Source organism: Aspergillus campestris (assembly GCF_002847485.1).
Source record: "Aspergillus campestris IBT 28561 chromosome Unknown P168scaffold_3, whole genome shotgun sequence".
Taxonomy (NCBI): Eukaryota; Fungi; Ascomycota; class Eurotiomycetes; order Eurotiales; family Aspergillaceae; genus Aspergillus; species Aspergillus campestris.
Genome location: NW_020194338.1, coordinates 822,621 through 837,318, shown reverse-complemented (window position 1 = coordinate 837,318; position 14,698 = coordinate 822,621). Strand labels below are relative to the sequence as shown.

Here is a 14,698-nt window from a genome sequence, read left to right as displayed (position 1 = left end):
TTGGAGTCTGGTTGTATTTTGTTTTTCCCTATACTTTTCCTCGAGATATTTTGGTCGATACTTATTTGATATGGAGGGCGGCGGACGGAAGCATGTATAAGAGCCGGTTATTGTCCGGTCAATGGTCCATGTCGCATCTATTGTTATTATCAAAGCGGATACCCAGTTGTATATACAAATTTTGTGATCCTTGCGTCATATTCAGGACTTGTTATCATGCGTCTCCTCCTCCTGACGTATGCCTGGTGCGCGGCTGCTGTATACTTCGGCAGCCCTAACCCTTTCATGAAACGAGACTCCCTCTCCAGAACCAATGTTAGCTCGGTCTCCGCTGCCGAAGAGCCTGTCGAAGACAACCAGCAGCCACAACCTAGCACAGCATCCAGCGCAACCCTCTGCGGACGAGATCAAGAAGGATGCCTCCCCGACATCATCCCCACACCCGCCGGCATCATACCCACACTCCCCGGCCTACCGACCCGTCCACCCCGAGGTCTACCCTGTCCAGGCAACCTACCCAGGGACCGCGCCAGATGGTGCAACTACGACATCAACACGGACTACCACAACATAGTACCCAACACCGGCGTCACGCGCGAGTACTGGTTCACGATCGACGAGATGGAGATGGCGCCGGACGGCGTACCCCGCCAGGTCATGGCCGTCAACGGCTCGATCCCGGGCCCGACCATCATCGGCAACTGGGGCGACCACTTCATCATCCACGTCACGAACCGCCTGGACCAGGCCCAGAACGGCTCCAGCATCCACTGGCACGGCATCCGCCAGAACTACACCAACCCGCACGACGGGGTCGTCTCCATCACGCAGTGCCCCACGGCTCCGGGGTCGACGACCACGTACAAGTGGCGTGCTGTCCAGTACGGGTCGTCTTGGTGGCACTCGCATATTGGCCTCCAGGCTTGGAATGGTGTCTTTGGGGGTATCCTTATCAATGGGCCTGCGTCTGCGAACTATGATGTTGATAAGGGGATGGTGTTTCTCAGTGACTGGTCGCATCAGACGTCGGATGAGCTCTTCAATTATGCGCAGACGGAGGGACCGCCGACGTTAGATAATGGTCTCATTAACGGAACGAATGTTTATGAGACTGATGATGGGGAGGTTGGGGAGCGGTTCAAGTTGAAGGTGGACCGTGGCAGGTCGTATCGACTAAGACTTGTCAATTCGGCGATCGATACTCATTTTCGGTTCATGATTGATGGTCATAATTTGACTGTCATTGGGATGGACTTGGTTCCCATTCGGCCGTTTCAGACTAACGCCGTCAGCATCGGCATGGGTTTGTTCCCCTTTCCTATCCTTAGAGCATATATTTCGATGATCACCTCGAAGGAAAACAGTGACTGACGAGAACAGGCCAACGATACGACATCGTCGTCACAGCAAACCAAGGCACAGGCTCCGACTCCTTCTGGATTCGCTCCATCCCGCAAGAAGCATGCTCCGAAAACGACAACGTCGAAAACATCAAAGGCATCCTCCACTACGGAGCCGAACCAACCGAACCAACAACAGAAGCATGGGATTTCGTCGACTCCTGCGAAGACATGCCCATGGACACCCTAGAGCCAGTAGTCGCAAAGACCGTCGCAGAAGCAGACTGGCGCAACGTGACAGACGTGGACTTCGGCTTCAACGCGAACAACCTCGTCCGCTGGTACCTCAACAGCACGACGATGGAAGTCCTCTGGGAGAACCCCACGCTGCAGCAGCTGCATAACGGGCAGACAGTGTTCCCGAACTCCAGCGCCGTTATCTCCCTCCCCGACCCCGACGAGTGGATCTACCTGATCATCAACACAACGTACCCCGTCTGGCATCCTATCCACCTCCACGGTCATGACTTCTATATCCTTGCGCAGGGCGTCAACCCGTGGGACGGAGTTGTTAATACGAATAACCCCCCACGCAGGGACACCGCTATGCTGGACGCCATGGGGTACCTGGTGATCGCGTTCCGGACGGATAACCCCGGGGCTTGGCTTATGCATTGCCACGTTGGGTGGCATACCTCGGAAGGGTTTGCGCTGCAGTTTATTGAGAGGGAGAGGGAGATCCAGCCGTTGATTGATGCAAATTTGAGAGAGCTGGAGGATACTTGCCGTGCGTGGGTGAGATATGATGAGCATTTTGATATTGAGCAGGAGGATTCGGGAGTTTAACCATTTTCGTGTTTCTTTGTATTTAGATTTATTATCTATATAGTATACTTTTCGGGTTCAAAACATCTTGCTGGATAATGTATATAGTTTCGGTTGATCGACTCTGGCTGAAGGCTCAAGCAAATGAAATTGTATAGTACAGTACTAAGTCAAAACTCGCTTATAGTTGTTCACCAGGTACAATACTACGTTCTCCACTTTCAAATGTGGGGAGAATGCGACTAACTGGAAGTATTCGCCAAGTGGATTAGGGTCAGCCTGCAGAGCGAACTATAAAATAGCATCACCCCGCTCTTTGCCTTCACATCTTCCTTAATCTACTCTCTACTACCTCCTAATACAATACCCCCTAATAATATATCAAAATGTCGCTATCAGTCTTACTCCCCCCCAACCAGCACCCTACCTCCTCCTCGGAACCCTCCCCCTCCTAGTCCTCTCGGAGTCCAACTCCAGATCGCACGCAGGAACCGGCCTCTTCAAGATGCTCTCATCGGTCGCGTTCGTCACGGGCCCTGCACTCCTGACCACCACCGAATGGGTCCCCTACCGCCAATACATAACCACAGGCCTCCTCCTCTCCACAATCGGCGACTTCTTCCTCATCCCCTCCGCACGGGACTTCTACGCCTCCAAAAAAGAGAAAAAGAAACAGCCAACAGCGTCCTTCCAGCTCGGCGTCGTCGCCTTCGCCGCCGCCCACATAGCTTACATCGCGGCCTTCCTCCGCGACTCACAACACACCTCCAACCCCATCCTGGCAACGACCTTCCTCGCTACAATGGCCCTCGCTAAATGGCTCGGCGTGATTTATCCCCCTGCGCGCTCGTCCGGCGCGACGAACGTGCTCAATCTAGAGGTGACGGGCGAGATGCGCCCGCTGGTGTCTGTGTACGCGGCGATTATCAGCGCGATGTTGGCGGCGGCGGCAGCGACTGTTCCCGGGGAGTTTCAGACGCCGTGGCCGTATCAGCGGGTTTTGGGAGCCGGGATGTTTGTCGTGAGTGATTTGTTTGTGGCGCTGGAGGCGTTTGGGAGGGGTAAGGGGAAGAGGGGGTGGGGGAGGATCTTGGTGGGTTATGCGCTTTATTTTTGGGGGCAGATGGTTATTGCTGGGACGGTGGGTTGAATATATTTCTGCCGATTATATTAGATATCTACAGTACTATACTGCTACGACGAATCAGGCCTGCTGTCATGCAGGTTTCTCTATTGCTGAGATCCTATTTGGTTAACTAAGCAGTGTCTCGCGCATCACTATCATGAGTATAGATACGATCACGAAGCAGTCAAGAAGCAGGTACCCGAGCGTGTACGCGTCTCGTATTCTGTGAGCAATTTAAATTCCTGGGATGCGAAACTGGAACATCTGACTGTAGTGTAAATCAGATCAGCACTAGCCGCTGCGGGTTGTACATTGTTTCAGTGTCGACATGTAGAGGTTGAGAGGATGGTAGATAAGCAAGCGGGTTGTTGGACCTGATATGTTTGCATATATGATAGGCGTCAACGCTACCACTGGTTGGATTACCCTGTGAGAAGATGTAGCAGACCCTTGTGGGGATAATGAGTAGTATTATTAACCTATTGTTAGGCACGTGTCTTTGCATGACCAGTGCGCGATGCTTTAAAGTGTCTCGGTGTCTGGCTACTGGTAGCGAGATGTAGTGATCTTTTGATGTTTGTTGACTAGAGGGCCTGTCTAGCTTGTCCTACTAATTAGAGAGAGTGAGTATAGTATATACCTGTAATTAACATCATCGATTAATGCTGAGCACTCATGATCGGTCGTTACCAAGTATAGATATATTGACCAACGCAAGGAGTTAAACAAGGTTACTACAGCAATTCCATCCCATGAACATGTACGGAGTACTACCTTTGATTATGCTCATCTCCCTGCATACAGAAGTACCATCATGCAGTGGAGCTCTCCTCCCCAGTCAGACAACCGGCTGTTACGGCATACCCCCCTGTTCCATCAACAGACGAACCTAGTAGCAAGGGGCATCAAGCTTGCATATCCTTGAAGGAACGTAGTTATCCTTCCATACTGTGCAGCCATCCAGAATGAGTCAAAGGAACATCAAATCATCCCACAATGGTGCGATTTAGGGCTCAACATGCGATTAGAGAATTCTGTTAGTGTTGGATGATGTTTTTGAGCGGAGCCGAGTAGACAGTCTCTGCCGCTTCCTCCCGTGTGTTCAGAACCATTTTTTCAAGGCATGACGGTCGGGGGATCGCCAACGGTACTCATTACAAATGGATGACTTGGTTCGCGACAACGGAGGTCACGTCCTTCTTGGCAATAAATAGGTAGTTATCGAGTCATCAACACAGCCACAGGAGTTGTACTGTAACGTTAGTACTTTCAACAACATTAGATCCAGTGATATTAAGGAACAGTCTCCACCAGACAACCCCTTAAGCCTGCAGGCACAACGTCTTTGCCCTCCAGGATAGAAAGAAAACAAAAGATTGACGTGCAGGGATCGACACGGACGCTACTTCTTCCAGCCCGTGGGCACGGGCAAAGTCATTAACAGGTTGACCCAGATAGGAATGTGGTCGCCAGGTCCCGCTCTGTCAAGAATGGGGAGAATTTATAGAGATGGAGTATTCCGTGCACTCCGGTAAGGAATGATATTTGTGTTAAAATTAAATAAAAATCTCCTCGTTAACTACCGAATCATGGGGTTGTACATCATTGATCAGCCATTTCGGAGGGGATCGGAAGAAAGGAAGTGGATAGTAACGTTGGACTAGAGGCCTGGGCAGTGACGTATTTTTCTCCAATTTGTGTCTGGTTTTTCATGTCGCAATTGATTCCTTTTTGGTCGAATCCCGTGACAGGCACACCACCAGGTTTATTGAATAGAAGACAATATGATAGAAAGAAAAGATCAAAGATAAATATCAATATAAATAGAATAAATGAGATAGGAAAACTTTAATAAAGGAGTATCATACTCAGAAAGTGATCACACGAGTAAGATTAATCAAACTCGGTCCGGCCTGGCAGCCTCGGGGTTAAGGCTGGAAGCTCGCCAAGTCATTTTTTTTTTCTTCCCTTTTTCTCCCGCTTTTCGCTCTTTAACCCGCTCTAGTCTCGCTCGCTCTCTCTTCTCGCCTCCTCCACCCATCTTCACTTATCCGTTTGATCCTCTCTTCCCCATATTTTCATTTTTCATGGTATATGCGACTTCTTTCGATTGATCACACCCTTCTCCAAATCCCCCATTTGCCTTTCTATCCGGGTCGCTGGGATCTCTCCATCCCATCCCTCTCTCAATGAGCGGCTATGGCGTTCAACTTCAACTGGTCGCCTTTAATGGCCGACGCGGGTTTCTACACACGCGCCCAGGAGCTATTGACGGCCGCTCTCAATAAATCTCCTAAACCCCCCATCATCGTCGATGATATCCTCGTCACCGAGTTGAATCTGGGCTCCGTTCCGCCCGATTTGGAAATCCTGGAGATCGGCGATCTCGCGGAGGATCGCTTTCGCGGCATCTTTAAGATGTCCTACTCGGGCGATGCCTTTCTCACACTCAAAACACGCGTCCAGGCAAATCCATTAAATACCTACCTCGTCACACGACCGTCCTTTGCCTCTCCCTTGCCCTTGGCAGCGGCGTAAGTGATCCCCCGGTCTATACATCAGAAGCGAGCCATCTAGTCCAGTCCCAGCTAACCGGTCGGCTCTCTAGAACACCACTTACTATCCCCCTACAAATCACTCTCTCCGACTTCAAACTCTCCGGCTTTGTGATCCTCGTCTTTTCGAAACAGAAAGGCATCACCGTCGTCTTCCGGAATGACCCCCTCGAGTCGCTCAAGGTCTCGTCGACCTTCGATTCCATCCCTTTCGTCCGTGACTTCTTACAACGCGAGATCGAGGCCCAGCTTCGCATCCTCTTCATGGATGAGCTTCCCGCCATCATCCATCGCCTATCCCTGCGACTCTGGGTCCCGGAGTACCGGGCGGGCGAGGAGATCCAGAACCAGGCCGCTCACGTGACCGCGGTCGAAGGCCCCGGTTCGGATCCCTTGGCCAGTCCTCCGCAGGATCCGGTCGATTCTATGGGCAACGTGCTGAGCGAATCGCAAATCGCATCGTTGTCGCTCGACTCCTCCGTCGAAACCCATTCCCTGTTCTCCCAGAAGAACCTGCTACGACTCGGCGCCTTGACCGATTCGCAGCGGACCCTGTCGCTCTTCACCCCGACGATCCACGAAGTCGTGTATCGCGCGTGGACTTCCCCGTCCGACCAGGCCGACCTGGTTGGCGGCGGCGTGTTGTCGCCCATGAGCCCCGGCCTCTCCCGGGCGCAGTCCCAGGTCGGCGGCTTTTCCTCCCTCCAGGATAACGCCAGCGTCGCGTCGGCCCACACGCGATCGTCGGCCTCTACCCACGCCTTTAGCAGCTACGGATTGAACCTGGGGGCGGGTCGCCATTCGAAATCACACGCCCGGAAGCGCAAGAAGCGGGTGGTGGATCTCCGTCGCCCCAAGAATCCCGAGGACACTGTCAGCACGAGCGACGACAGTGCATACAGCGAGCTCACCAGCACCCCGTCTGTCTGCTCCGCTCCTCTGCCGGCAGTGCGCGAGCAGGCCGATGATCCGGTAACGCCGCCTTTGTCTCCCGAGAGTGACCGACTGCTCCCCGTGATCCCGGAGCGCCATCGGAACAGCCTCTCCCACCCCGCCCCGCGGCGGGACATCACCGCGGACATGCTGCGCGAGACGGACGGAGTTTCGTCTGCGTCGCAGCCGCGCCCGGGCGACGTTGACGTCACTCCCCGCGCGACCACCCACGCTTTGAACCGTCGCCGCGACAGCGAAAAACGGGACTCCGGTCCGTTGCGGGACCTTCCTTCGGCCGCCCTCCCCTTTACCGAAGAAAAACCCGCGTCCAGCTCGGTGGATCCTGCCTTGGTCGAGAAGCTGGCGGGTGAAATTGCACGTCGCATGCGCGACGAGAATCTGCTGCCGACGTCGGGCACCTGTGGTGGTGCCTTCTGGGGTCGCACGAGCTCTCCCGAGGAAACTCCACCGCCGGCATATGGGCAGTAAAAACAAAAAAGTGAACGAAAAGTGAAAAAGTCAATCTCCTATCTCGTCCTGGATGGTTGACCACGGTTGACCGTTCATCCACTCCTTCTACCTTTCTTTTGTGGCTTACATTCTTTTTACGAATTCGGGTGCCGCACCCGGTTCTTGACGACTGATATGACCTGGTTTTAATTCTCTGGACTTTCTTTCTTTTTTCTTGGAGCGTTTAGAGCTGTATTATGTTTTGGATTGGATTAGACCTAGCGGCGTTCTTGATTTTGCATTGTTACATAGGATACCACTTCTTCGCTCTTTTTCTAGGTTGGGACGGGTGGATGGAACGGAGCGCTGGGTCTGATTACATAGTATAAATTGATCGTTACCATATCACTTTTATTACTCCGTACTTGGGTTTACAAATTCTGGGGAAAAGACGAAGACATGGTTCGCCGTTGAGTCGTGGAACGTGCTATCGCAGGTCTTGGCGCACTAACTGCGTTGAGTTTAACCTCACCCCGACGTCAATTCGAGCCACCTCGAACTTCTCTTCCACCTTTCCTCCACCTCTCCGCCTTTTCCCTCTCTTCTTCCTCCCCCTTCTTCTTCTTCCTTCCCCCCCATCAATTGTCACCATGGCGGGCGTGTTGAAGAATATCTTTGGTGGTCAGCCATCAGAGTCACCCACAGTTGACGATGGTAAGTTAGATGTCCTCAATCATCGCCGTACCCCTGGCCCAACACCACAACACCCACTAACTATCTACTCTTCTCTTCATCAGGCTTCGCCGACTTCGTAGGGGCTCCCGACCCATCCCCAGCATCCATCATCCCCGCGGCATCATCGGCAGTGCCCTCCTTCGGAGCCGGAGTCGAGAGCTCCGTCCCCTACACCAAATGGTACCGCGTGTGGGAGCGGACCTCGCCCAAGGACTTCATGCAGGAAGCAATGGTCCTCCCATTCATCATCCTAGTCGTCATCTTCCACGTCTGGGGCACCCGCAAGAACCGCCGGCGCGCGAAGCAGTGGGCGCAGGCCCACACGCCGGCCATGCAGAGCGAGTTCGCAGTCGTCGGCTTCGACGGCATCCGGCGGCCCGCTCCGAGCGACAGCGAGGACAACAGCGAGCAGGCTCCCGCGCAGCAGCAGGCGTCGCCCGAGTCGCTGCTGAAGGAGCGCTCGACGCAGGAGTTCGTCGCGTACGGGACGGGCCGCCAGAACGTGGCCTTTGTCGACGTGACGATCAAGCTGCCGAAGCGCTCTAACCCGGTTACCTACATCATGGACCACGTGCTCGGATTCCTGTTCGATGGATGGTCGATCCCCACGGAGACGTGCGAGGCTGTGGCTTATACCTTCGACGGCAAGGAGAAGGACCTCGTCCCTGTGCCTGCTAAGGACGCCACCCCGCTCAAGGTTAACAACTCGACTTACGATCCCTTCATCTGGGCCGTTGTGCACAAGAACTACATGAAGCAGTTCCGTCAGGACCGCTACGACGCCTCGATGACTTTCACCCGTGACCACGCGAAGCTGCCCCCCTGGGTGACTATCATGACCGAGAGTGCCGAAATCACCGACGCCCTGCTCACCCCGGAGCTGATCTCCGCTGTTGAGAAGGCGGGCGAGAACTTCCAGTATCTGATTGTGACGGACCAGCCGATTGACAAGCCTCAGAAGTGAGCCCTTTCCCTCCTTCCTTGCACATACAAAATCATACTAATAACAATCCAGAATCGACGAAACCATCCCCCGCAAACGCATCCAACTCTCCATGACCCTCCCCTCCAGCAGCACCGGCTACACCGACACCCTCCCCCTCTTCACGCAATACCTGCGCCTGCCCGACAAACTCGTCTCGTCCGCACACTTCCGCACCGAAGTGACGCGCAAAGTGCGCAACGCGCGCGAGGAAGAGATCCGGCGTCTGCGCCGCGCGGACGAAGAAGAAAAGGCCGAGGAGCGCCGTCTCGCCGCGGAGAAGGTCAAGAAGGAGGAGCGCGAGCGCATCCTGAGGGGCCTGTCGGCTGATGAGCAGAGGAAGTTTTTGGACAGGGAGCGCGAGAAGACGCAGAGGAAGTCGATGAAGAAGAGTACGCGGAGGCAGTAGTTGGTTTTGTTTGATTGGGTTGGTTGGGTCTGGTTGGTGGTGGAGGTTTAATATCTTGTGTTTCTTTCTGTTTGTTTATTTATTTTAATGGGGTGATGTATGGAAGAGGTTCGGACATGGGAGGAAGGGGAACGGAAAGAAAGGAAAAAGAAGGAAAGGAAGGCTATGACAGGTGTGTATGATGATTGATTGATTTTACCATTCGTGTATACTGTATTGCTACTGTCCTCTGGCGAGGATCTGTTAATTACATCTCAGTTGTTAATGAAGGAACAGAAGCAGAAGGGGTGACTTCAAAGTAATGCAATAAGAATATATAAAGGTTCCAGGAAGAAGAAGAATAATGTAACAATAGAGGTACCTATCAAAGGTACCTCACCTACACACGAACCCAATCAACACATCTATCCCGCATCTATTTATACCACGACCCCTCCGGATCACCCAGGCACTCACCAACAGGGACAGCTGCAACATGATTAACATTAGCACACCGTCTTCATTTGCAAAAGACAGAAGAAAGGGAAAAGAAAAGAGAACTAACCAGTCAACCCCCTCTCTTGAATCATCGTCAACATCTCCCTAGCCAACACCTCAACCGTCTGCTCATGCACATCATGCGCCAGCACAATCGACCCGCCCGCGTCCAGGCCCTGGCGAAAATACTCCACACTGTTGTGGATCGTGCTCGGGCTGGTATTCGCGTAGTCCTTGGTGTCGAGGTCCGTGCCGATGACGTGGTAGCCCAGGCCCGTCAGGGTGGACAGCACGCTGTCGTCGACTTCGAGGAAGGGCGGGCGCATGTAGGTTGGGATGCGGCCGATGTTGGTCTGGAAGGTGGATTCGAGGGTGGTCATTTCTTCGGTTACGGCGTCGGGGGATATCCAGGTGAGGTGGGCGTGGGAGAAGCTGGGTTTGTTAGTTTCTTTCTTTCTTTCTTTCTTTCTTTCTTTCGTCGTGGTCGTGATGGTGATATGTTGAGAAGGGAGGGTAATGTAGAAAGAGAGACATACGTATGAGAACCAATCTGATGTCCCTCATCCACGATACGCTTCATGACCGCCGCGTAGTCGGCATACACAAAGTTCGTACCCTCTCCGTTAACGAAGAAGGTAGCGTGCGCATTGAACTCGGCGAGGACGTCGAGCAGCGCGGGCGTGTAGGTGAAGGGCCCGTCGTCGAAGGTGAGGGCGACGACGCCCGGCTGGGTGCACTTCTGGATCATGACGCCGTAGGGCACGGAGCTGCTGGTGGTGGGGGCTGAGCTGGGGCGGACAGTGCCGCTGGTGGTGGGGACGGTGCTTGGGCGGACGATGGTGCTGGGGCGGACGTTGGTGCTGGGGTGGACGGTGCTGCTGGGGGTGGGGAAAATCTTGGTGTGGATGGTGCTGCCGGAGTTGATGGGGATGCAGTAGGCTGTTGTTAGGGTTGTGAGGAGGGAGACCGCCAGGGTGATGGGTTTGAAATGAGTGAACATTGTGGTTTGTTCCTGTTAAGGATGGTAAAGACTGTGGGTAAGGATGTTGGTATATTAAGTTAAAGAGTGTGAGGGTAAAGAGTGTGTTGGGTTGAGAGGCTTCATGATGTCTGGAGTAGAGCTTCTATTTTATATTCTAGATAGGATAGGAGGGAAGAGGAAAGATCGATGTTGTTAATTCCAGTCCTTCCTTCTGTATCGAAGTAGATTTTAGGAGGTCGTACACGTTTCAAGCCCTAACTGACACACGCGGTCTATCATTTAGCTACCATCTAGCCCAAACATGATCTATCTATCATGGTTCACAGTGCAACATGATATATAGCTCCACTTTAAGGCTTATCCTAGTAATATGCATCTATAGAACCCTAGAACCAGTTCCAGATCCCCAGTGGACATGACTTCATTCTCACGTCATCACCACCACCCATCTTATCAGATTCCAAACCACCACCACTCCATATCTTTCCCTCTCCGCTGAAGATATTCCCAGACATGTCCCGACTCCACCAGATCTGTCAATATCTCCGAGAATGGTGGTCTGACTGTGCTTTGTTGATGCCCGCGCGTGATCCGGATGATCTGTCGGATCAGTATACGTTTCCGCAGGCGCGATATGCTGGGCAGGGATATCAGCAGAGACGAGCTTGGTATGTATGTTCTTATCAATTGTATTGTTCTGTTGATTGTAGATGTGGGCTAAGGATTAGATGCCATGATGCCATGAGACCACGATGGGAATATCAGCGGGTGAAGCGAACAATACTGATCTCTTGATTTCTGCCTATTGTATCTGTACTTGAGTTGAGAACATCATATATCCTATACTGCCAGTACTACTATGTACTACTGTTATATATAAGTACCTAGGTACTTTGATAGACAATGTTTGATACTCCATATCTCCTCTTATATACTCCGTACTACTCCATACAGAGTAGGCCGATAACAAACCCGTCGGACACCCCACACTCACTCACACTCACTCACTCCACTCCACTCCATCTCCACCACATGCCACTTCCCTTCCCGTCAATCCTCCAACTTCCACCATTCCACCTTCTTATCACACTCGTCCAACTACCTTTCTATACACAAAATGACATCCATCCCGACCCCCACCCACTGCGTCGCAGACTTCTGCCTCATCCCAGTCTGTCTCCCACAATTCCAATTCCGTTCAAAATCCCTACCTAGTAATATAACTAATAACAACAGATCGGAACCTCCTCCCCCTCCGTCTCCGCCCAGATCGCCGACGTCCAGCGACTGATCGAGTCCTCCGGTGTGAAATACGTCATGCACTCTGCCGGAACCACTATCGGTACTATCCTTCCCTCCCTTCCTCCCTTCCACCTTTCTCTTCTCTTGTCATTTTCATTGGTCTATATGTTTATATACCTATGTATTGGATGTGTTTCCGTGGGATGACAGTAAGCTGACCCTTAATCTAATTTGTCATTAATATAATATAGAAGGAACCTGGGATCGCGTTCTCCAGGTTATCGGCCAGGCACATACCATCCTGCATCAGCAGGGGATTGTGCGCATTCAGACGGATATTCGGGTTGGGTCGAGGTATCTTTCTCTTTTCTTTTAGTTTCTTGTCATTTTTTATTTTGGTTTACCTTGATCGTTTTGTGTTTACTACGCTTGGTACATTTGCTGACTAGATCTGATCTACCTAGAATCGACAAGGAACAGTCCTTCCAGGATAAGGTGGACAAAGTGCGTGAGTTACTGGGTCGGGAGGAGTAGATAACTAATCTCATTCAACTATACACTAAACAAATCGTCATGTCGTCCGTAAATCATCACGAACCCTGCAACGCCGGTCCGATGCTGTCTGTCCCTGCCATGTATATGTATCACAAGGTAATCAAAATAAAACAAACCAAATCAAAAGCATACACGAAAGGAAAGCCTCTTGCAACGCTATATTCCTTGCCACCGAAATCAATCAAGCATCCCGCTTTGACAAAGAACAAAGAAAAGAAAAGAAAAGAAAAGTCTATACGGCAATCCCCCCGCCGAGGCTCCCCCAATCTCCACCCGCCCAGACCCATTCGCCCATGCTGGGATGGGCTCCCGTCTTGGCTTTCTGGACCACCGCGACCAGACCCTTGAACACATTGTGGTACGTCGACGCGTCGCTGGTCTTCTCCGCGTCTTTGAGGTCCTTGCGGCCGACGGCGTTGCTCACGCCGTTGAGGTCGTCCACCGTGTCGATGGCGGGGCCCTTGTTGAAGAAATCCACCAGGATGAAGGACGGCGACTGGCCCCACTCGCCCTTGCACTTCTTCGCGGCGTCGCCGAGGTTTCCCTCGCCGCCGCTCGGGGCGTTCGTCGTCGAGACGTAGGTCGCGTTCGGGTATTCGATGTCGATGACGCCTGAGGATCCGGCGTACAGGAAGTGGTTGAGCATGGGAAGACGGTTCGAGGCTTTAGCGGTCGCGGCGTTGTTGGCGACTTCCGTGGGTCGCTTGGGCGTGCACGAGAATTGAGACGGCGACTTGACGTCGTAGTCATTTTCCCAGATGTAGTCTCCTTCGTTCATCAGGTACGGCGCACCGGCGTTGTTGTCCAACGACGAGATGAACGTCACTAGTCGTGTTCCGTCGTCGATCATTTTCTGCAGCGTGGGCCACGAGCTGGGGGCGGCTGTCGACGCCGGCTTGTAGGCGTACTTGACGATGCCGGCTTGGTCGAATTCCGAGTTCAGGTCGCTTGCCGTTGCGTCGTCCGAGTTGACCAGTAAGATTGTCACCACTGTCACCGAAAGTCAGCATAATTCATTTCCACCCAGTGGAAGGTAGGGTCCAGCCAGTACATACCCTCGTTGGGATTATCATCCAGCCATTTCTTGATCTTGCCCAGCCACGAGCTCAGTTTCCCCGCGTCCATGGTTTCACATAGCGAATGACATAGGTGCCACTCTCCGTCTTCTTTATGAACCTGGGCCGTGACCATCCGGACGCCAGCGTCGAGTTGGACGATCGTGTCGAAGTACCTGAGACGGTCAATACATATCAAACGGTTGAGGCGACTATGTCCGTAACTCACTGATTCCCAAACGTCGAGTAGCTCGTCGAGGCATCCCGCACGAACGGGCTATCATGCGCACCCAGGTGGGTGATCTCGCCGTAGGATTTGGCGCACAGGTCGGGAGAATTGTTGCAGGCCGTCTGGCGCGAGAAGATGGCCTTTGATGCCGCGAAGGGGAGGAGGGCTAAGACGCCGAGTCCGAGCATGGTGAGTGGATCGTTTTGATATGATACTCTATTGTGAACAAGATCGATCTATTGCAGGATGCACGAGAGATGTGAAATCAAAGAAAAGGAAATGAAGCGGCGATGGGGAGAGGAAGATGAAGAGCAAGGGTACTTGTCAGGTTGGCTGGACCCTCGTGGGGAGAAAGTATGGGTCCAAAGGAGAGGAACCAAAGACACCAGATGTTTCAGAGAGAGTAATAATAATAAGAATAGCAATGAAGTGTCACAGGAAGAATCAAGAACGACCTGATATAAAAACAAAGAAGGAAATCAAAGAAAACAATCCATTCACGTCAGCGAAAAACACAGCCCAGAGGTTCAGAAACAAACCCCACTCATTGGAGTCATTATTGTTATTTTTATTGGCATTTGTCTGAATTATGAAATTCCCAGGCAACCCAACACGATCGACCATGAGGATCAGAGGATGAGATAGGTTGGAGACCGCGTCGATCGGACGGTGGAGGAATGGGATTTGTGGCTGCATCCGAGGTGGAGTCTGGGCCGCGTTGCCTGGACTTATTCTTAGAACGTATTCTTACCAGTGTAGAACAACAAGAAGGACCCCGGAGTCATGCATTAACGGTCGATCCC

At 52.4% G+C, this 14,698-nt stretch overlaps 7 protein-coding genes across 7 annotated transcripts; 5 read left to right on the top strand and 2 right to left on the bottom strand.

Moving 5' to 3' along the window:
* Positions 1–285: 285 nt before the first annotated feature.
* On the top strand, positions 286–2,221 carry P168DRAFT_265036 (multicopper oxidase; the record flags this gene model as incomplete). The annotated part of the gene is made up of 2 exons (XM_024834892.1): positions 286–1,303; positions 1,381–2,221. The coding sequence occupies 2 exons, from the start codon at positions 286–288 to the stop codon at positions 2,184–2,186; spliced, it is 1,824 nt and encodes a 607-aa protein (XP_024695028.1). The 3' UTR covers positions 2,187–2,221.
* A 3,003-nt stretch (positions 2,222–5,224) lies between these two features.
* On the top strand, positions 5,225–7,514 carry P168DRAFT_288377 (MDM34 family protein). The gene is made up of 2 exons (XM_024836772.1): positions 5,225–5,825; positions 5,900–7,514. Exons 1-2 carry the CDS (start codon positions 5,491–5,493, stop codon positions 7,266–7,268), a joined length of 1,704 nt encoding a protein of 567 aa, XP_024695027.1. The 5' UTR covers positions 5,225–5,490; the 3' UTR covers positions 7,269–7,514.
* A 296-nt stretch (positions 7,515–7,810) lies between these two features.
* On the top strand, positions 7,811–9,659 carry P168DRAFT_309418 (CCDC47 family protein). Its single transcript, XM_024839298.1, has 3 exons — positions 7,811–7,943; positions 8,027–8,924; positions 8,980–9,659. The coding sequence occupies exons 1-3, from the start codon at positions 7,880–7,882 to the stop codon at positions 9,353–9,355; spliced, it is 1,338 nt and encodes a 445-aa protein (XP_024695026.1). The 5' UTR covers positions 7,811–7,879; the 3' UTR covers positions 9,356–9,659.
* Positions 9,460–11,109, bottom strand: P168DRAFT_288376 (chitin deacetylase). The gene is made up of 3 exons (XM_024836771.1): positions 10,369–11,109; positions 9,900–10,264; positions 9,460–9,823 (listed from the first exon to the last, which is right to left on the bottom strand). The coding sequence occupies exons 1-3, from the start codon at positions 10,830–10,832 to the stop codon at positions 9,771–9,773; spliced, it is 882 nt and encodes a 293-aa protein (XP_024695025.1). The 5' UTR covers positions 10,833–11,109; the 3' UTR covers positions 9,460–9,770.
* Positions 11,110–11,285: 176 nt separating this feature from the next.
* P168DRAFT_288375 (uncharacterized protein) lies at positions 11,286–11,738 on the top strand (the record flags this gene model as incomplete). The annotated part of the gene is made up of 2 exons (XM_024836770.1): positions 11,286–11,482; positions 11,543–11,738. A coding segment is annotated over exon 1 (153 nt), but the record flags the coding sequence as incomplete, so codon positions are not given.
* Positions 11,739–11,931: 193 nt separating this feature from the next.
* Positions 11,932–12,590, top strand: P168DRAFT_279863 (thiamine-binding protein; the record flags this gene model as incomplete). The annotated part of the gene is made up of 4 exons (XM_024835826.1): positions 11,932–11,985; positions 12,051–12,156; positions 12,308–12,410; positions 12,521–12,590. 4 exons carry the CDS (start codon positions 11,932–11,934, stop codon positions 12,588–12,590), a joined length of 333 nt encoding a protein of 110 aa, XP_024695023.1.
* Positions 12,591–12,600: 10 nt separating this feature from the next.
* On the bottom strand, positions 12,601–14,559 carry P168DRAFT_288374 (uncharacterized protein). Its single transcript, XM_024836769.1, has 3 exons — positions 13,896–14,559; positions 13,667–13,842; positions 12,601–13,601 (listed from the first exon to the last, which is right to left on the bottom strand). The coding sequence occupies exons 1-3, from the start codon at positions 14,081–14,083 to the stop codon at positions 12,844–12,846; spliced, it is 1,122 nt and encodes a 373-aa protein (XP_024695022.1). The 5' UTR covers positions 14,084–14,559; the 3' UTR covers positions 12,601–12,843.
* Positions 14,560–14,698: the final 139 nt, after the last annotated feature.

Bases quoted from the DNA above. Each gene is read 5' to 3' on its own strand.
- P168DRAFT_288374 (XM_024836769.1), bottom strand. From the start codon at position 14,083: ATGCTCGGACTCGGCGTCTTAGCCCTCCTCCCCTTCGCGGCATCAAAG. The intron at 13,843-13,895 runs GTGAGTTACGGA...TGACCGTCTCAG, and splicing joins TACTCGACGTTTGGGAATCA to GTACTTCGACACGATCGTCC. The intron at 13,602-13,666 runs GTATGTACTGGC...TTTCGGTGACAG, and splicing joins GGATGATAATCCCAACGAGG to TGGTGACAATCTTACTGGTC.
- P168DRAFT_309418 (XM_024839298.1), top strand. From the start codon at position 7,880: ATGGCGGGCGTGTTGAAGAATATCTTTGGTGGTCAGCCATCAGAGTCA. The intron at 7,944-8,026 runs GTAAGTTAGATG...TCTCTTCATCAG, and splicing joins GTCACCCACAGTTGACGATG to GCTTCGCCGACTTCGTAGGG. The intron at 8,925-8,979 runs GTGAGCCCTTTC...ATAACAATCCAG, and splicing joins CCGATTGACAAGCCTCAGAA to AATCGACGAAACCATCCCCC.
- P168DRAFT_288376 (XM_024836771.1), bottom strand. From the start codon at position 10,832: ATGTTCACTCATTTCAAACCCATCACCCTGGCGGTCTCCCTCCTCACA. The intron at 10,265-10,368 runs GTATGTCTCTCT...TAACAAACCCAG, and splicing joins CATCAGATTGGTTCTCATAC to CTTCTCCCACGCCCACCTCA. The intron at 9,824-9,899 runs GTTAGTTCTCTT...ATCATGTTGCAG, and splicing joins TCAAGAGAGGGGGTTGACTG to CTGTCCCTGTTGGTGAGTGC.
- P168DRAFT_288377 (XM_024836772.1), top strand. From the start codon at position 5,491: ATGGCGTTCAACTTCAACTGGTCGCCTTTAATGGCCGACGCGGGTTTC. The intron at 5,826-5,899 runs GTAAGTGATCCC...TCGGCTCTCTAG, and splicing joins CCCTTGCCCTTGGCAGCGGC to AACACCACTTACTATCCCCC.